The sequence below is a fragment of the Martes martes genome (assembly GCF_963455335.1).
Source record: "Martes martes genome assembly, chromosome: 10".
Classification (NCBI taxonomy): Eukaryota; Metazoa; Chordata; class Mammalia; order Carnivora; family Mustelidae; genus Martes; species Martes martes.
In genome coordinates, this window is record NC_137898.1 from 77,606,764 (window position 1) to 77,628,507 (window position 21,744).

Below are 21,744 nucleotides of genomic sequence, written 5' to 3' on the forward strand. Positions count from 1 at the left end.
GCCTTCCCTATCAACAACACCCCCCACTATCGTGGTACAGTTGTTACAACTGATGAGCCTACACTGAAGTATCATCACCCAAAGGCTATAGTTTGCATTAGGGTTCACTGTCAGTGTTGTACCTTCTACATCTTTGAACAAATGAAATGATGCGTATTTACTATTAAAGTATATATGAAATATATGATATGTCTGATATATCATATATATACAGTATACATACTATACATATACTATAATAGGAGATACGCATCATTTCATTTGTTCATTCTGTATGATGTATATGTATATATCATAGAGTAGTTTCACTGACCTAAAAATCCTCTGTGCTCTGCCTATTCACCCCTGCCTCCTCACTAACACCTCATAACCCCTGATCTTTTTTTTTTTAATCCCCATAGCTTTGTCTTTTCCAGCAATTCATCTTGTTGGAATCATAGAACATTTTCAGATTGGCTTCTTTCATTAAGTGCTATGCATTTAAATTTCCTCCATATCTTTTCATTGATTGCTAGCTCATTTCCTTTTAATGCTAAACAATATCTCATTGTTTCATTGTACCGTACTTTATTTACTCACCAAACTACTATTCACTCACTGAACATAGTTTATTTACTCACTGAACTGTTGAAGGACATTTTGGTTGCTTCAAAGTTTAACATTCACCTGCAGATTTTTGTAAGTTTTCAAGTCCTTTAGGTAAATACCTAAGAGCATAATTGCTGTATCATATGGTAAGAGTATTTTTTTTTTTTAGTTTTGTTGAGGTATAATTGACAAATACAATTGTAATATATGTAATGTGTGCCATATGTTTAGGTTTAAAAAAAATCTTTTTGAATTTATTGAGATTTGTTTTGTGGCCTAACACGTAATCAGTTCTGGAGAATGTTCCATCTGCGCTGCCAAACCATCTTCCCGGAGTGGCTATGTCGTTTTGCATCCCCACCAGCAATGAATGAGAGTCCCCGTTGCTTCACAGTCAGCATTTGGTGTAGTCAGCATTCCGGACTTTGGCCATAGTGGTAGTGGTATCTCATTGTTTTAATTTACATTTCCCTGATGATGTATGATGTGAAGCATCTTTTCATGTGCTTATTTTCCACCTGTATATCTTCTTGAAGAGATGTCTATTGAGATATTTTGCCCATTTTTTTTAAACATCTTTTTTTTTTAAAAAGATTTTATTTATTTATTTGTCAGAGAGAGAGAGAGCGAGAGCAAGCACTGGCAGACAGAGGCAGAGGGAGAAGCGGGCTTCCTGCAGAGCAAGGAGCCTGATGTGGGACTCGATCCCAGGACGCTGGGATCATGACCTGAGCTGAAGGCAGCTGCTTAACCAACTGAGCCACCCAGGCATCCCTTTTGCCCATTTTTTAATCAGGATGTTTGTTTTCTTATTGTTGAGTTTTAAAATTTCTTTGTATGTTTTGGATAATATATGTTTTAGATCCTTCATCAGATATGTCTTTTGCAAAAATATTTCCCAGTCTGTAGTTTCTGTTCTCATTCACTTGACAGCATCTTTCATAGAGCAGGAATTCTTAATTTTTTGAATTCAGCTTTGCAGCTATTTCTTTCATGGATTGTGTCTTTGGTGTTGTAATGAAAAAGTCATCGTCAAACCCAAGGTCACCTGTATTTGTTCCTGTGTGATCCTTCAAATTTTAACAATCCCTCCAACCCTGTTTTACAGACGTGGGCTTAGAGAGGGTGAGTGGTTCCTCAATGCCACTAAAATAGCAAGTAGTGGGACTGGATTCAAACACAGGCCTGTCCAACTTCAAAGCCAAGCCAGGAGGCTCTCTCCTTACTCTGTGGCTGCTGCCTCAAGAGCAACTCTCAATGGCTATCAGATTGGCTCTTGTCCACGGTCGGACAAGGTCTCTGTCAACACTGAGATTCTAGGTCACAGATTAGAGCACAGAGAAGAACAGGCACTTCTTTTGCCTTTTTGACTCAAAGACCTACTAAATTTTATCTTCATGTGCTCGAAGGATACTCCTCCCATGTCATTGTCATTCTTTCTTACAAAGGTAACTCACTGAGGGTGATGACCTCTAAAATTTTGGCTGAACTGGGTGACCGAGCTCCTCATTTTTGCTGGTAGGATTTGAGAGACTTTGGGGGAGATGGTACATGAGCAAATGGAGAATTAGTGAGGTTTTACAATGTTGTTACAAACTTTTATGATGTGAGTTGATTGTTTCATGTAGCCTCATAAAACAAGTCAGAGATGGCGGAGGGTGATTACCTCACTCCCCCTGCCTTCCCAATAGAGATGAAGCCTTCCTTAGCATGCAAGAGCTTTCCTGATGCCCCACTCCAGCCAGCCCGGTTTTCAGATTTTAATATGTTCCTGTAGTAGGTGTGGAGAAAAAAATGAGGAAGAAGGGAGGAAACCCATCGGCCCAGCTGGTGGCATTGCCATTCCTGGCAAAGATGAATGATTAATGTCACAGCGGAGCACCAAAACTTACAGAAACAGGCCTGCTTGGCTTGGATAGTAAATGAATAAGCCAGTTACACCTTCTCTTGGATGGCTGGCAAAAGTTTCGTCGTCATAGCAACTCCCCCCATCGTTTGCTCTGCTTACACAAGTTATCAGCCTCTGTCCCAACCCCCAAGCTACCTAAGAAGGAGGAGCCAGGTCTTGTTCATTCCTTATTTATAATTAGCTTCTAGTGAGGGGGAGGGACAGGCAGGGTTGCCTCCTGCTCAGGCTGCTTGCCTGAATTACATCCACAAATGCCTCGGAAGCAGCAGGCTGACTGCATCGTTCTCTTCACATTCCTGGGTCTGTCTGGGCTGGTTGGTGCAGTTACCAGAACATACCACATTGGGATTGTGGAAGAATACTGGAACTATGTACCCCAAGGGAAGAACGTTGTTACTGGAGGAAGTTTTTCAGAAGACAAGTGAGTAAAGTTGGGGTTCTCACAGACTCCGGGGTTCGCTTTTTTTTGACTCTGCGTGGAGAAGGTTATAGTCCTTGGGTTGTTACAGTGGGGGTCAGCTGATGTAAGCCCAGTGGAGGGGTTTTGTATTTGTTTGCAGAGCCCTCACAAGGGTGGGCATGGAATGTGGAAGAGATATTCTTGGCCCTATTTGTTGAGCCTTGTCCATGAAGCGCTACACACAAAACCACGTGTTTTGAACAATGGCTTACTCTATAGAAGGACAATTTTCACTGGGCACTATTAGGGACTTCCAGTGGGTTCTGGACTCAGTTTGTTAAAAAAAAATAACGGCAACCCTTTGGATAAACATTTGAGAATTTTCAAGAATTCTTTACTGTTAAAACACACACTGTTTTCTGAGTTTTTATTTTTGGAATGAAACATCATAATTGGAGATACGTATGCCATAAGTAGTTAAGTTTTGTTTTGCTTTGTTTTGTGATGTTTAAAAGAGGGGCAATTATAATGGATTTGGCTGGTATTTTAAGAGTTTCCCCAAGTCTTCTTAGAAATAACTTCTTCACTGGTGAGAGGTTTGTTTTAGCTCCAACTCATTCAATCTGAGGGCAATATTCTAGTTCCCGGGTCCATGGCATAGCTGAGTGAGATGGTGTCAGAGTGTTGTATGTCCCTGATTTTTTTTATTTTTTGCAGAAAATAGCCCTTTCTCTTCCTTTCTCTCTCAGGGTCCAGTGTCTTAAATCTCTTATTTGTTCCCTGGAGCTCCCTCTTAAGTCATCTTCTACCCCCAGGAGCTATAATGTATACTTTCAATATTGTGGTTTTTCGAACATCTTTTGAGATGTTCTGGAAACTTCTGTTGGATATCCAGATATTCTGGCTTCTTTCTGATAGGAAGAACCCAATTCATTCAACATCCAAGTTCCATTTTCTAACGATGAAGTTAGTTGCTAAAATTCAGGAATACCATGGAGTCTTCCAACAAGTCTTTAAGAACCAGGCCCCCCTGCCCCAGGAGAAGACCAAATATCCAGTTGCTTAGACACATTGCTGCCGGGTTTTCTGACAATACAAAGGTGGCATAGTCATGTTTGGTTAAAGAAGGATGAAACTCATGCCAACCAGGCTACTAAGAAAGACTCTTCCTTAAGCTTTGTTCCAGGAAGCTTAATGTCCAGAGGCCTGTTTCCAAAGAAAGCTCTTGACTTCTTTCAATCTCATATGTGCTGAGCATTGGTTGTGGTCATCTTTATTGTGACAAATGGACATGGGATTGAGAGGCTACCCTAACTGCCATTGATTGACCTTCCCTAGAATAGAGCTCTGATGTCCTTATAAAGGGCTCCATGGAAAACAGTCATTGTGGGCAGCTATTGAACATGAATGAGACTGTTCAAGATTTGTATGCTGAGCACAGTGAATACAGTCTTTAAGCACAATGAGACATTGGATTGCCTTTCCCTGTGGTTGAGTAAAGAGCTTAGAAGTCTATCTTTCTCCTAAAAGTCAGTGTGGCTATTCGTGAGCATTTGTTATGACCCAGGAGTTCCACCAGAGACTTCCAATTCATTATTGTTTGCAGAAGGTATTATTTCCACTTTTCAAACCAAGAACTGAGACCCTGAGATTAAGTACTTGTTGGAGTTTACAGAGTAAAGGCGGAACCGAAGTAATTTTTCCGCCATGCAACCCATTTCTTGGTAGAGGTAATCCTTTCCCACTTAATTAAACTCAGCTGTGATGGCAGCCAGGGATTCCAACAAAAAGAACTTTCTAGAAATTCCCAATTCTTACCAAAGGGAGGTGTAGTCTCACAGGTCACTCTTCCCAGAGAGACGTTGAAAATGATCACTGGTGTCAGTGGCCAAACTGGTTACCTATTTGGGTTCATTCAAAAATCCAACGTACTTTAAATACTCAAATGCTACAATGCTCTTTTCACAAAGCTGAGTGCAGGAAGACATTAGGGGCTCCCTGTTAATCATTTCAGCCAGAAGATGGTGCTTTGAAGAACATACAATAAAGTGTTTGAAAATAGTTACGTGAAAAAGAAAAAAAAAAAGAATAGGCATGACTAAGACAGTTCGGTGTCAGCTTAGGGTGGGGTATTTTAACAAACGGTGTGGTCTCAGTTGAGAGGACTCTTGCCCTTTGAGCACAGCTGGCATTCTAGATGTCATGCCCACAACGCCCAAGTCCTCAAGTGTGTGAAGGACTGGCGTCTACACAGGGCTGCCTCCTGCCTTTGAAAGGGGGAGCCTGGGTTACATGGTGCATAGTGGCTTTTATTAGCCGTGATACTCGTGTGGCAGGCGGCTCAGGGCAAGTCCCTAAGAAGGCACTGCTGACTCAGGCTTGAAGCATATGGCACACATGTCATGATTTCCAGGTGTCACAGCTACAAGAGGTGTCACAGGGGAAGATGTCACAATTGTGGGACATATGGAGCTCAGTGTGTATACTCTAGTTCGTGCCATTTCCCCAGAAGCAAAGAGTCATCTTGGATAACGTGACCATGCTTCTCACTCGGCCTCCGGCACTTCTGAGGATGGTCTACTGTTGACGATATTCAGACCCAGACAAATGCCCAATATTTGGAGGGACAGGTGCCTAGTATCCTACCAGCAGTGGGAAGAGCCTGGAGTAGGAATAGGAAGACCTGACTTAGAAGCCCCCAACTTGCTGCGAAACCTTGAACATCTCACGTAATCTCCTGACCATCAAGTTCCTTAATTGGTATGACCAGGGAGTTGAAATATAATCCTTAATGTCACTTGAGAAGTATAATTCCAAGGAATCAAAAATAATTTTTGAAACTGAATGAAGAACATCTTACCCGATTCTCCAGTTCTAGAAAGATTTTTACAATGGTGAGAGAGACAGATGATTTTGCAAACATTCAGTCTAGGAGTCAGAGCTGGAGAAGATCCGAGAGTGGGAATATGGGACAAATGTTGAAGTATTCCATATTTTTCCTTGCTTATCCATTCCCCCCCTGTTCTTTAAGAACTATCTCTAATTCTTCATGCACAAAGAATTTCCCCACAACCCTGTCTTATTCTGATCTGTTTCCTTCCTCACCAATCAAGGAACTTGGTGTCTTCCTTAAGCCTTAGACACAGCATTTCCCTCTCCCTGCATTGCCTTGTGGGTGTTTGATGTACCCACTGGTCACTCTGGCAGCTGAAAGATAAGCACCATCATGGCAGAGAGGGAGGCCCAGAGTATATTTAATATTGTCCCCCCTTCTCCCAAGCTTTGGTGGTGACAATAATCCATGAAGGACTGAGCACAAGGCTATTCATTTGGAATTATTAAAAACTAATCACTATGTCAATATCGTTATTCCAGTTGCTTAATCTTTGACTATGGGAATGGCAAAAATGAGGGGAACAGAATGGTGAGTGCCAAAATGTCTGTGATGTAAAAAGGCTTGGAAACCAAAATTAGGCAGTCCTGAGAGCCTAATAAATCCTGATTCACAAGGATGGGATAGGAAATAAATTGAGATCATTTGCCAAGGCTCCATAGCAGTCAGATGGTATAATTTAATTTTCCATCTGGGTACCTTTGCTTAATCATAGATTTCAGAAATATAATCGAGACTGTAAGCACTCATATTTCCTAGAAAGCATAAAATTTGGGAGTCATATTCTATTTAGAAGTAGATTATCCAGATGAATATATTCCTCCTGTTCCCCCTTGGGCCTAATGGGGACACTGGGCTCCTTTGATTTGCCTGGGGATGGTGTCAGCATTTGATCCATTCATGCTTGTCCTGTTCTGGCTCATAAAGGGCTTAATTAAGGTGTTCCTGTGCTTCAGTGGTAAAGCCAAGTCTTTAATGGAACCAGAGTGGGGTCACCTTATTTAAAGCTACAATTCTCACCAAAGACCTCATTAGGCAACCAACACACATGCAGGATTTTTCTTCCCAGTAGAACGTGGGGTTTTCACGGGTGCTAACTCACAGGCAGAACTACCCCTGGACATGAGTGACCACTGCTCAAACCCCAACGTGTAGGGTCTGTTAAGGAGTTTACGTAACCGTATCACTGTGACAGCCCAGTTGATGGTAAAGGATCTGGGGGCAGGCCCTAGGATGGGCATAAGGGAGACCTATATAACTATAAGAACTACATAACTATCTGAAAGAAGAGCCAGTTAATTGAAGGGAAGCAGGTGGGGGAAGAGAGGATCTTTTGTAAGTTTTGAAATAAAGGGAAGGGGACCATCTCATCTGGGCTTGATCTTAGAGGGTGATGTTCAAATCTCAACTTCTGTTGGATCAGCAGAAAAAATCATGTGCTGGGTCTGATGCCATATGAATATCTTGGGGCTGCTGTTATTCCCTATGTCAGATAGTGATTGATTTGGCCTGCCAGTGGAGACCAGAATAGAATGCTTTAAACAAATTAAGCTTCTGTATGCTCTTACAAAAGAATCCCAGAGGTGGGCAGTCCAAGACTGGTGGAACAGGTGGTATGATAGGATTTTGGGGGCCTTCTATACTTTTGGCCCATGATCCTTATCATGTGACTTTACTCCTCAAGGAATTTCATGGTCACAGTATGGCTGCTGGAACTCCAGCCCTCATGTCTATATTCCAGGAAGAAGAGAGGAAGGGAAAAGGTAGAAAGGGTACAATTCCTGCTGCATTAGACCATTAGCCCTTTAATGGGATCTCATGGAAACCCCATACAACCAATTCTACATACATCTCACTGGATACTCGAAGCCACAAAGTGGGGGGGGGGGGAGAGGGGGTTAAAAATATAGTCTTTTAGTTTTGTGCTTTTGTTTCTGAGTAAAAGCAGGATTTGATTCTGTTACTAAGAAAGAAGGGAACATGAATATTGCAAGGCAGCAAGCAGACCCTGCCACCTTCCCCTACCTCAGTCCTCCCTGTTTCTCATCCTTCACAAACACCCTCTTAGTCCCCCTCTTTTTTTTTCCCACCTCCAGTGGGGTCCCAAGTCCCAGTTAGTGGCATTTGGGAGAACTCACAGACAGCATAATAGCTAACCATCCTTGCGTCCTTACTCTGTTCCAGGCATTGTCATAAAGGTTTTCCATGCCAAGCAGGGGGGTGACAGAGGTCCTGTCTCAGGTAGGGGGACCGGAAGGCCCAAGGTGGGTTTCCCTAGCCAAGTGTAGCCAAGCAGTGGTCTAATAGAGATGCTAAGGCAGCCTGACTTGCTGGGGGAAGTGTGTGGGCTCTTGCATCCACCAACAAGCTTACAATTCTTGTTCTACCAACTGAGTAAGTAATTGAATCTCTCTTTGCCTCGATATGCTCATCAGTAAGTGGGATAATGATAGTACTCGCTTTGGGGCTATAGGTGTTTCCTGTGGCTGCCGGAACAAATTACCAGAAACCGGGTGGCTTAAAACAGCAGGAATTTATTCTCTCCCCGTTCTGGAGGCAGAAGTCTGCAAAGAAGATGTCAGCAGGACCACACTCCCTCTGGAGGCTTTAAGAGGGAATCTGTTTACTGACTCAGCTTCGGTTAGAAGCTGCTGGATGTGGTGGCATGCTCTGGCCTTTGTTTGCCTGCATTTTCCTATCACCTACTCTGTGTGTGTCAGATCTTTCTCCTCATCTCAGAATCCTTAACTTAATCCCGTCTGCAGAGTCCTTTTCCAAATAAGAGGATTCGGACTGGGACTTGTCTTTGGAAGTCATTATCAACCCACCCAAAGCGGGGATTAGGAGGCTCAGATGACACCAGATCGGTAAAGGGGCTCAGACGCACGCCTGGCACCAGGTAAGCGTGCCAGAGATGTTAGTCATCGTGATAGCTTTCTTATCTCGAGGGGTCTCTGCAGAGCAGGAGCTCTGCAGGAAACAGACTGCAAATGGTCACATTTCTCTTTTTCTAATTAGAGCTTTGCCATAACTCCCACTGACTGAACACCCACTCTCCAAGATGCTGTGTGTGGGTCTCCACACCGTCTCATTGACTCCTCAGGAGGGCTCAGTCATGGTCACCGGTTTTCAGCCGGCATCAAGTAGGGAAGTAGGGAAACTGGGATTTGAGTTTATTCTCTTTTCCCTTTACTGCATGCACTTGTTTTTTAAGCCACCTGTGTGGGTTCTGAGGGGCTTCTGTGGACAGGAAGTGGGAGAAAGAAGAACTCAAGACTTGTGGGGGGCCAGGGGACCCAGAAGGAGAGACTGTGTAGAGGAATGCATCACTTGGATGGCTTAAAATGTAGTAATGTAATTAGGGAGGGTGTGGCTACATCTAAGTGCAACAGGCCATCACCAACTCCACCCTCCTTTTGGCCATGTAGCCCTTGCCCCAGTCTAGTCCTGTTTTCTCAGTGCCCCTTCTCAAGCTCAAGCAACCAATGTTGCGGGTCTCTCCTGTGACCATGATGGTCTCACACGTTTGCTCTGCCGCGTCTCACTTTCACCCACCTCCCCTCCACACACTCAGACCTGCAGGATCTATACGGTGCACTTGTCACTTAATATGGAAAACTGGCTGCTGCTATTTATCCTCCACTGTGTGTGTTTTGTCTTCCCAGCCAGATGGTAAATCTCTTGATTGCATGGACGAACATTCATAGTTCTTGGCCCTAGTTCCTAGTTTAATGTCCCGTATAGTGTAGAGGTTTAACAACTGTTCATTGGTTGAAGGGATGGGGGAAAATCTGACTGAAAGATCCAGGTCCTGGGGGACAGTGGTGCTGGTGAGGTGCACACACTGCCCCCCTGCCCCCGTGAGCTACCAGCTCCTCAGAATCTGATCTAGAAGCCCATCTCTGCTCTGGTTAGGTGATTCTCGCAGACAGTTTCCTTCTAGCAATGATTAACCTCTCCTGCTCTTAGAAGGCATCTTCCTTCATGTATTGCCCTTGGCCTTGGCAATGTAAACGTTCTACATCCTTATTGTGTCTTTAAAGCAGTTGCTTATATGGAACTTTCCAGTCCAACTGGATATCTTCCCAGCATAAAATAGACACTCCTCAGTTTGAGTGGAAATGTGAGAATGTTGGTTGGGGATGAGCCTGAGGGGTAGTGATTGCTTAGTCCCTCACAGTGGGGCCGTCCTGTGGCTATGTTATAAATAACATGAAGCCCACCAACTTGTGTGCTCCCACCACTGAGTACTCTCCAGCCATGTCAGAGGCTGGTTTCTGTGGACACCTTCCTCGAAGTCACCCACCTGTTTTGTCTCTTGGGCAAGGGTTGCATCTTCTAGGACTTGTAGGACACAGAGCTTCTGTCCCACTGTCACAAATGTATAATATGTTCTTAGGAGCGATTTGCCACAGAGACTCAAGAGACTCAAGAGATTCAAGAGACTGATTTCGCTTACTTTCCTCTGTCCCTATCTTTTCCACTTTGGATAGTCCCTATGGTTTCCAAATAGTCACTATGTTCTAGTTTCAAACAGCTACTGTGGTTTTGTTTCATACTGAACGCTATAGAGGTGATTTCCCAGCTTGTACGTGCATTCAGCATTGTGTTAGTTAGAGCAGGTCAGATTGTGCTATAGCGACAAACAATCCCCAGATCTCAGGGGCTTAACACCACAGAGGCGTATTTCGGGGTTTATAGAGGACCATGTGGCTCCAGGACAACTGTCCTCCTGGGACAACTAGTAAGCCAGGCTGCTGGGATCGTGAGGCTCAACAATCTTCACTGGACCCTTTCCCTGCAGCAGAGGTTGGGGCGGGGGGAGATCTTGCAATGGCAATGAAATGTCCTGGCCTGGAAGTGACACATGTCACTTCCACTCACAGCCCATTTGCCAAAATCCCACGGCTCCATCTATCTGCAAAAGCTCTTTGTTCTGCCATTCTGCTGGGAGGGAAGAATCAGCTCGGGTAAGCACTGGACAGCTCTGCTCTAAAAACTGTTTGGTGAACTTCGGGAAAATATAGAGGCCACACCAGAAAGTCTGATTCAGTTGCTCTGAGATGGGGCCTGGGGACCTCAATTTTTGATAATTGTACCAAATAACTCTGATCCAGTTGATACGTGGATGGGCATTTGGGAACTACTGCTTTAGAAAACCTGGTCCCCTCTCGGGGTGACTATTGGCTGTCTCTGGGATAAGACTGACACTCGTCCAGGATTGTGCAAAACAAGTCACTATGTATGTAACTCAGTGCTAAAATATGCAGCATGTGTAGTAAGTGCTGTGGAAAGGCAACATACACTTCCCCTCCTCCTGATATGCTTGCCTCTTGCTTGGGTGGCTCTGCCAGACAAGTCATGCATGATAAGGAGCTCTTGCTCAGCATGTATTTGCATGAGTGTGCATGTGCATGTGCATGTGCGTGTGTGTGTGTGTGTGTGTGTGTGTGTGTGTGTGCCTGTGCATGCTGGGAGCTCAGAGTAGAGCAGTGCAGAGAGTCAGAGGTCCATGTTTCCCTGCAGACCCTGTTGGAATGACAGAGCCCTCCCTATGAATAACCTCATTCTAGCTTTTTACCCATTGGGATGAGTCTAGAGAGGACACCAGTGATTCTGAATCTAATCCTTCCTCTGTTGTTGCCTTACTGGGTGGCCCGGCATCAGCTATAAAGCCAGGTAACTCTGCCTACTCTGGGGTTAATTAGCCAGCCTAGGGATGACTCAGTTCTTCCTCTGCTTCTTCCTCCTCCTTCTCCTAAAGAGCCTGTTCAATTAGGACTTGTATTCAACTGCTGGTTAGCAGAAGCCTAGAAAACACTGGCTCAAATGTATTTTTTGGCTTCTGCAAAAGAAAGCCAGAAGTTGGCAATCTTCAGGGGCCCAGATTCCTTTGGCTTTCCAGCTGACCACCCATTCATAGGGTACGCCCCTCTTCCCCCTTCTCTCAAGATGACTGCTGAAGCTTGTCATCCTATTTCCATTTCAGGCATAAATTGAGGAAGAGCAAAAAACTACAAGGGTGTCTGCCAGCTGAGTCCAGAGAAGTACCATGGAATGACACATGCGTACATCTCATTGACTAGAAGTGTGTCCCATGACCATCCAAGCCTCGAGTGAGGCTAGGAAACGTAAGAGCTTCCATCACAAAGCCCCAGTGTCAGGGACTCAGACTTTTTATCCCATTCCCCTGCACAGGGAAATATAGGGTTCTCCCTCACGGAGCAGAAGGGGGCCGACTCTTGCTCCCAGGCGGACACTCGCAAGCTCAGTGGATACACAGAGGCAGAGGGTCGAGTGTGCCCACACCTGACCTTTCCAAGTCCTCAGTCCTGATGCCCGAGAGTGGCCTTGTCAAGCCAGAGGTTGAGCAGTGATTTTCTTCCCACCAACTCAAGCCGCAGGCACTATGCTCCCTCTCAGGGCACCAATGCCCCCGTGGAGGAGAACTCACCCAACAACACACTTTGGGGTGACAGCTATGTTTTCAGAGGGAGAAGGAAGACAAGAAGAGAAATTTGACTCCTCAGTTGCCCATCTTTTCTAAATAAAACGTGAGCTTGTTTTTATTATGAAAGTAAATAGAAAATCAGAGTAAAGCACTCCCATGTACAGAAGAGGGTGAGTAAAGTTCTCATTCCTTCTGGCTCCTGCCTCTGTCCTCAATCCCATGGCCCAGAGTTTACACCTTGGTGGTTTCCATGGCCAGTTTCTAAATGTTTTCTTTGCATCTGTGTATATATGTACATTGTTTAAAAAACAGAAATGGGATCACACTTTACATGCTTACCTACAATTTGATTTTTCCATGTAGTTTCTTGGTGCTCGCGCCGTATTGCCACCTGTAGAACCCCCTCATTTTGTTGTGTGGCTGTGTGGTATGAAGGTGCCTGAATTTATTTATCCAGTCACCAGTTGAAAAACACTGTGGTCTTTCCAGGCTTTTTGCTACCAAAATCATTGTTGTAATACTCCAACCCTTTTGTCAGGATTCCTGTCTTGTGAGTCCCATTATCTGGGCATTGAATCTGGCAGGTTGGGGAGAAAAGCTTTGCTGCCTCTGGGAAGACTAGACCTATGGTCCCTGGGTCCTCTGAGGAGAGCCTCAACCCATGGTTTCCCCCTTTTTCCCAGGAACCTCCTACATACTGACTCCACTCCAAGGGCAGGGCAGGGCTGACACACGTGGGTGGCTGGGCAGGCTAGTAATCTGGTGCTCTGGGAAAAATAAATAATATTGGGGCTCCTTCAACTGATATTTGGAAAAATACTTGTTCAGCTCTTATTTGGAGGCAAGGCTGAGTGCTGAGGAGAGAAGAAGGTGGCCTGGTGGTGGCAGTTCTCACTGTCCTCTTGGTCACAAGAAGAAGGAACCCACTCTATAGCTTACTGGAGCAATCCTTGGAAGGGATTTCAGGGACTACTTGTGCACATCTCCGGGCGTCTCCTCCTTCCACCTCCCAAACTCCATCCGAAGCCCTTGATTCTTTCTGACCATATAACAATACTCATCCCCAGAGAAGTTCTGGAAGTTGCCATTTTCTCCAGTCCCAATGTCATTTCCAGTTAATTTAATCCCCAATGCCATCGAGCTCCCCAGTGATGTTTCCATGCCCGTTAGAGCTAAGGCCTAGTGGCTCCATCCCTTAATTTGGCTCAGCTGAGGACCCCTGGAATTTCCCCTGCCTCCAAGACCAAGGCCAGTCTCTTCAAAAGGGGCTTTATTGCTACAGGTTTGCCCATGGCCTGTGACCGTATTAGGTGGTCTGGAGTAGGCTGGATGCCCCAGCTGGTTAGAACAAGGAAGTAATGACCGTGTGAATATATCACTTTTCTTTTTTTAATAATTTTTTAATTTTTTTATAAACATATAATGTATTTTTATCCCCAGGGGTACAGGTCTGTGAATCTCCAGGTTTACACACTTCACAGCACTCACCATAGCACATACCCTCCCCAATGTCTATAACCCAACCACCCTCTCCCTACCCCCCTCCCCCCCGGCCACCCTCAGTTTGTTTTGTGAGATTAAGAGTCTCTTATGGTTTGTCTCCCTCCCGATCCCATCTTGTTTCATTTATTCTTTTCCAACCCTCCAAACCCCCCATGTTGCATCTCCACTTCCTCATATCAGGGAGATCACATGATAGTTGTCTTTCTCTGATTGACTTAAGAAATCACTTTTCAATTTGATTTTAAAACCATGCTATGTTCTGTTTAAATGCTTCTCTCTTAAAATTTTGTCATTCTATAAGCTTCTGTTTATAAATTATTAAAAGGGAAGATGGCTGCAAGCCCTGTTTGTCAGCAGGTCCCTGAGAACAAGAGGAGAGCCTTTGGAAGGTCCAGCAAACTGAATATCGTAAGATGACAGTTTGGATTTCAGAGATGATCACTGGATATTCTCTGGTGTCCACAAACTCTGCCCCAGACCCAGCCATCATCGGATATAATGCCTTGTGTATTTTGGTTACAAAGGAGACCTGACAAATGAGCATGAGGAGCTCATCCCATCACTCTTGCTGTTATGATAGAACAACTCAAAGTATGTTCTGCCGGTAGTGATAGTATTAGATCATCTAGTTGTAGACAAGGCCACACCCAAAGACTCCAGACTATTGTGTAACCTGGCTGCCTGTGCAGAGCAAAGAGAGTAACGATTGTTATCAAGTATGCCTCCAACCCCACATCCACAGTAGACATCCCGAGTGGTTCCTTCTTTCCCCTGACTGAACTCAACCTTGACTTTTTTTTTTTCCTAAGCAGTCACTACCAACCAATCAGACCTAGTGCACAAGTTAAAACCTATTTGCCATCCTGGGCCTAGAGAATATTCAAAATCAAGTGTGGCAACAAACACTTTTCTGCAAATGTAGTTTGGCAAATTATCCCAGCTTTCACTTGTCAATCTGAGGGCAAATTCGAGGCTTTTTCTTTTTCTTTATTCCAAAGTCACTAAGCACCAATACGTCCAGGCATTTACTCAGCACTATAATAAAAAAAGATATTTGAAAGATTTGTCTTCTATTAGCTCACTAACCAGAGATGTACATATCTTACTGTGACACGTCTTGGCAAGTGTGTTATTAGTGCTTGAACTGTGTGTGTACAGAAGAAGAAAGAAGAGTTTGAACTGACCTGGAAGGGTTCTTGGCAGGTAGAGAATGAGGGATACCACCCAGATGTAGGAAAAGAATGTGTGCAAGTCTTGGAATGCTGAAAAGACATGGTGCATCCTGGGAAGACTGAGCATGAGGTCTGGTGGAAGGGTGAGGTCATGGGAGGTAGGCAAAGAGGAAATGAGCCTGGAAAGATGCACCAAAGCTGGGCTGGATGCACCAAAGGGGATCACTCCTGCTTTAACTTGAGCTACAGGATCCCCGTCCCCTTGTTGACCCAGGCACGCTTTCCTCCATCTGCCTGCACTTCTGTCTTCTGCTTCATGGTGGGCTGCATGCCTGGCCACTTGACACGCTGCTCTCTGGCTCTATCATCCTGGGAAGTCTGCAGGGTGGGCAAAGCTTCCATTCATACTAGAGACTGCTGGGGAGCCTTGTAGTAGGAACTGCTTAGGAGCTTGTATCTGAGTCGCTGGTATACAAGCACTGGAGGATCTCGTTGAGGAAAAGAGGATGAAGCCATGAAAATAGCTTGTCTTTGGCTTTTTGATCTATAGTGCTTTCCCCAAACTTCATGAAGCAAACATAAATCCATTAGTCAATACAGAGCCTCTCCGACCTCTCTGTGAGACTCCACCAAAGATCTGTGACCTCAGACCTCAGAGACCTATGTGACTCCACAAACTCAACCGGCACTTAATCACGTATTGCTGAATGTCATTACTTAATTTTCCCATTAGGTCATAAACTCTTTTGTATCCCTGTACAGCACATGGCAAAGTGCTGGGAACATGGTAAACACACACTAAGGGTTTGTTAAGTGAAAAAGTGAAGGGGGAACATGTTGAATGAAAAGGGGCAAACGGACAGCCAGACGTTAACGTATTCTGTTTAGTTGTAGTTTGGTTGTGGATACCATTTGTGACTCTTGTTTTGTCATTTAACTCTCTTAGCCTCAGTTTCCTTATCAGTAAATTGAAGATAATCTTACCAGCTCTACACAGGTTACAGGGTTATGTCCAACACCAGATAAGAAATCATACATGCAAGTACTTTATGAACTGTTAAGATAAACTATTAGGATTTTCTCTTAATGTCATATAATCATAAAATATTTTCCTTCTTACTTTTAGACTTGCAACCTTATTTCTTGAAAGAGGGCCCAACAGGATAGGTGGTCTTTACAAAAAGGCTGTTTACAGACATTACACAGATGAGACCTATTCCACGGAGATCCCCAAACCTCCCTGGCTTGGATTCCTGGGTCCTATCTTGAGGGCTGAAGTGGGTGATGTGATTGTCATCCATTTAAAGAACTTCGCTTCCCGACCATACTCTTTGCATCCACATGGCGTTTTCTACAACAAAGATTCAGAAGGTAAATATCAATCCTGTATTATTGGTGTCTTGTCTCTATTTCATAAGGAAGGCAATTGTCAGCTACAGTTAAAGGGATCGAAGAGACAGTGATGGCACGTGTCGATTTGTCTTTTCCCCATCTCCTTCTCTCCCATCTCCATCTGCTCCTCCTGATAGAGAAAACTTCAAAAACACTATCAACCAACTTGACCTAATTGACATCTACAGAACGTTCTGTCCAATGACTAAAGAATATATCTTCTTTTCGAGAGGTGTATTTCAAAAGGGTATATGAAAACTCCTCAGGATAGACAGTAGGCTGTGCATAAAATAAATCGAAATAAATTTAGAAGAACAGGTAGGTTGCAAGGTGTATTCTCCAATAACAATGGAATTAAATTTGATATCATCAATGAAAGAAATCTTGCTAATTCTTGAAAACTTTTGGAAATACACAGTATATTTCTAAATAATCCATAGGTAAAAGAAATCACAAGATAAATTGTAATTGTAAATTGAACTGAATAAAAATGGAGATAAATAACCAAAATTTATGGTAAATATCTAAGAAGTACTTAAAAGGAAATTTAGAGCTTTAGACACTTATGTCAAGAGAGAAGAAAAGTCTCAAATCAATAACATAAGCTTCCACCTTAAGAAACTAGAAAACAAAGAGAAAACAAAATCTAAAGAAAGCAGAAAGAAGGAAATAATAAGGACTGGAGCAGAAATTCAAAGGAGAAAACAGAAAAATAATATAAAATTGTTTAAGCCAGAAGTTGGCTCTTTGAAAAAGATTAACAAAATTGAGAAAGCTTTATCTAGTCTGAGGAAGACAGAGGGCACAAATTACCAAAATCAGGAATGGAAGATGGAACATCACTTTGACCATACAAAAATTAAAAAGATTATAAGGGAGGATTATAAGCAGTTTTATGCCAAAATATGAGACAACTTAAATGAAACTGACAAATTCTCAGACAAAAATTACCCAAACTGACTTAAGAATAGATAAAAATTTGAGTACACCTATAAAATGTAAAAAAATGGAATTAGCAATTAAAAATCTTTCCTCAGACAAAAACCCAAGCTCAGATGGTTTCATTTATAAATTCTACCAACTACTAAAATAATAATAATGCCAATTCTTAACAAAATCTTTTAGGAAATAGAGGAATACTTCCAAATTCATCCTATGAGGCAAACATCATCTTGATACCAAAGCCAGATAAAGACATCACAAGAAAACTACAGACCAATATTCCTCACGAATGTAGACACAAAAATTCTTAACAAAATATTAGAATATTAAAATATGTTGACTTCAGCAACATATAAGGAGAATTATACATCTTGACCAAATGGAATTTATCCTATGATTGGAAGGTTAGTTTAACGCTCGAAAGCAAATGAATGTTGGGACACCTGGGTAGCTCAGTTGGTTAAGTATCAGACTCCTGATTTTGGCTCAGGTCATGATCTCAGGGTTGTCCAATCGAGCCCTGGGTCAGGCTCTATGTTGAAGGTAGAACCTGCTTAAGATTCTCTCTTCCTCGCCCTTTGCCCCTCTCCCAACCCCATTCATGCACTCATGCTCTCTCTCTAAAAAAAAATTTAAGAAAAAAATAAATGAATGTAATACAACATATTAATAGAATAAAGGACAGAAACCACATGATCATCTCAAGAGGTACGGAAAGGCATTTAACAGGATCTAGTACTTATCAAATTAAAATTTCCAACGAACTAGGAATAGCAGGTACTTCCTCATCCTGATAAAAGTTATCTAAGAAAAACCCACAGCTAACAGCATGCTTCATGGAAGGGAGACCGAATACTTTCTTCATAAGATTGGGCATAAGGCAAAAATGTCTGCTTTCACTGCTATTATGAAATATTGTCCTGAAGATTCTATCCAATGCTAGACAGGTCTGCTAGCAGTAAACTCAGTCTTTGTTTATAGAACATCTTTACTTTACCATCCTTTTTTGAGGGGTAGTTTGCTGGATATGGTATTCTCCATTTGCATCGCTCCCCAGCCCCAGCACATTGAGTATGTCATCCTGCTGTCTTCTTGTCTCCAGTATTCAGATGGGAAGTCATTTGTTAATCATGTCAATACTCCCGTGTATGTGATGAGTCATTTTTCTCTCACTTCCAATATTACCTCTTTGATGTTTTTTCCTAACAATTTGACAACAATGTGTCTGTGTATAGGTTCTTTGTATTTATCCTACTTGTGGTTCATTATGCTTCTTTAATGTGTAGATTAATGTTTTTCACCAAATTGAAAAACTTTGGGTCATTATTTTTACATTTTTTTTCTGTCCCTTTTTCTTTCTTTCATTTTTCCTTTGGCAGGCTATTATTACACATGTTAATATACTTGGTGTTGACCCACAGGCCTCTGAGGTTCTGTTTATTTTCTTTGATGTTTTATTTCTTTGATCTTCCCGCCCCCTGTTTTTCAGATAGGATAATTCTACTATATTCAAGTTCACTGATTCTTTTTTTTTTTTTTTAAAGATTTTGTTTATTTATTTGACAGGCAGAGATCACAAGTAGGCAGAGAGGCAGGCAGAGAGAGAGGAAGGGAAGCAGGCTCCCTGCTGAGCAGAGAGCCCGATGCGGGACTTGATCCCAGGACCCTGGGATCATGACCTGAGCCGAAGGCAGAGGCTTTAACCCACTGAGCCACCCAGGCGCCCAAGTTCACTGATTCTTTTGCCATCTTGAATCTGTTGTCAAGACCCTCTAGTGAATGTTTTAAATAATTCATTGTACTTTTCAATGCCAAAACTCCAACTCTGTTCTTTTAATAATTTCTACCTCCTTGTTGAAATTTTTCCATTTGTTGAATCATGATGTCCTACTTTTCTTTAATTATTTGAACATAGCTTCTGTTAATTGCTTGAACATTTTTGTAATAGCTGCTTTAAAGTTTGTATCTGCTCAATTTTACATCTGGAGACACTTAGAGATAATTTCTATTGGCTGCTTTTTTTTCTCTGAGACAAGGTCACACATTCTTATTTTTTTGTATGTTTCATTTTGTTGTTGTTGGAAACTGGAAATTTTTGAGCATATATTGGAGCAACTCTGGATTCAAATCCTTTCCTCATCCAAGGTTATTTTTGCTATTGGTTTTATAGTGTGCGGCCACCAAGGTTTCTGCTCTTTCTGTCTTTCTTTCTTTACTTTACTTTAGTTTTTTTTTTTTTTAAGATTTCATTTATTTATTTATTTGGTAGAGACACAGTGAGAGAGGAAACACAAGTAGGGGGAGTGGGAGAGGGAGAAGCAGGCTTCCCGCTGAGCAGGGAGCCCGATGTGGAGCTCGATCCCAGGACCCTGGGATCATGACCCGATCTGAAGGCAGATGCTTAATGAATGAGCCATCCAGACACCCCAGTCTTTCTGTCTTTTTTCTTGTGTTCATTTTTAAGGCTGGCTTCTAAGGGGTCACCTCTAAATCTGCTTAGCTTTGAAGTCGGCAGATGCTGGGACAGAGATGTTCTTAAGCATCAGTAAATCCTCAATTCTCTGCAGCTGGAATTGTGGGTGGATAGAGAACACATTCAGAGTTTCGGTGGTTTTTGTCTGCCTTGGATCTTAGGGTTGTTTTGTTTTTTTTTAAATTATGTTAGTCACCATACAGTACATGACTAGTTTTTGATGTAGTGTTCCATGATTCATTGTCTGCGTATAACACCCAGTGCTCCATGCAATCCATGCCCTCCTTAATCCCCATCACTGGGCTCACCCATTCTTCCATCCCCCTCCCCTCCAAAACCCGCAGTTTGTTTCCCAGAGTCCGTAGTCTTTCACGGTTCCTCGGATTTTAGTTTTTGCTGGGCCCTTTGCTTCTCCTCTTTGCAAGCACACAGCATTAGAGTCAGCTGGAAGTAGGTAAATAACTGACATTCAGCAGTTGTTCAAGCATAAACATTGCTGGATGCCTTTATTTGATTTCCGCAGCAATGAAATGGTTGTTTTTCTCAATTTCATTCCACTTTACATTACTTTTGGGGGAGAGGATTTGCTGATTTCCTCACTCTCTCTCTCTCTCTTTTTGAAGGTCTTATTTATTTATTTGACAGAGAGAGTGAGAGAGATAGCACAAGCAGGGGGAGTGGCAGGCAAAGGGAGAGGTAGAAGAAGGCTCCCCTGCTGAGCAGGGAGCCCAATGCAGGACTTGACCCCAGGACCCTGGGATCAAGACCTGAGCCAAAGGCAGATGCTCAAACAACTGAGCCACCCAGGCACCCACCTCCTCACTCTCTTTTGATGAATTTTTCTCTTGGCTACCATTGCAAGCTTGCTAGTCTGAAAGTCCCCGCTAGTTCAATTTAGTGTTTACTGTGCACTAGACCCAATGCTGGATACTGGGGCTGCAAAAATGAATAAATACATAGTTGTTCCTTCCAAGTTCATCTGGGGAATGGTCTGGAATGAACTCAGAAGTCAGTGGGTGGGATTAACATTGATTAAGCAGTTCCTAGTATGCCAATGCCTATGCTAGAACTCTTACATACAATGTCTCACTTATTTTTTTTAAAGATTTTATTTATTTATTTGACAGACAGAGATCACAAGTAGGCAGAGAGGCAGGCAGAGAGAGAGGGAGGAAGCAGGCTCCCTGCTGAGCAGAGAGCCCATTGCAGGGCTCTATCCCAGGACCCTGGGATCATGACCTGAGCTGTAGGCAGAGGCCCAACCCACTGAGCCACCCAGGCACCCATACAATGTCTCACTTACTAATGGAATTAGCTAGTGCTTTCTTGATCTCATATGAAATACAGTTAAGTATTAGGACTACTTAAAAATAAATTTTATTGTTTTTTTTAAAATTCAGAAAAACATAAAGAAGGGGTAAATATCTCACATCCTCATTTCCTACTTATCCACTAAAATAAGCTTAAAACAAAAGATTAAACAAGAAGTAGCATATGAACATGGTTAGAAAATTTTAGGGGTGCCTGGGTGGCTCAGTTGGTTGAGCACCTGCCTTCGGCTCTGGTCGTGATCCCAGGGTCCTGGGATCAAGTCCTGCATTAGGCTCCCTGCTTAGTGGGAAGCCTACTTCTTCCTCTCCCTCTCCCTCTCCCTGCTGCTCCTCCTTCTTGTGCTCTCTCTGTCTGTCAAATATATAAAATCTTAAAAAAGAAGAAAATTTTAAGAGTACAAAGAAGTATAATAAGAAAAGTAAAAATTCTTCTTACTTGGTTGGCTCTTATCTGAAAAGCAATCACCTTTAAAAATGTCTTCATCTTGGAGATTTTCTCATATCAACACACATAGAAAGACCTCCTTTTAAGTTATGCAATATCCCATTGTATGAATTTATCAGTCTGGTACATTGATGATTATTGATGACTGATGATGATTATTTAGGTTGCTTTCAGTTTGGGGTTGATACTGGCAATTCTAAAACAAATACACCAGTTCATGTATTTTGAAAACCATTTTCAAAGAT

General features: G+C 42.8%; 1 protein-coding gene across 1 annotated transcript in view; it reads left to right on the forward strand.

The window, feature by feature from the left end:
* Positions 1 to 2,689: 2,689 nt before the first annotated feature.
* HEPHL1 (hephaestin like 1) overlaps positions 2,690 to 21,744 on the forward strand; it is a 94,443-nt gene continuing 75,388 nt past the window's right edge. The window contains exons 1-2 of the mRNA XM_080816833.1: positions 2,690 to 2,918; positions 16,043 to 16,287. Coding sequence (XP_080672959.1) covers positions 2,749 to 2,918; positions 16,043 to 16,287 — 415 coding nt within the window. The 5' untranslated portion in view covers positions 2,690 to 2,748. The remainder of the gene's footprint in view (positions 2,919 to 16,042; positions 16,288 to 21,744) is intronic.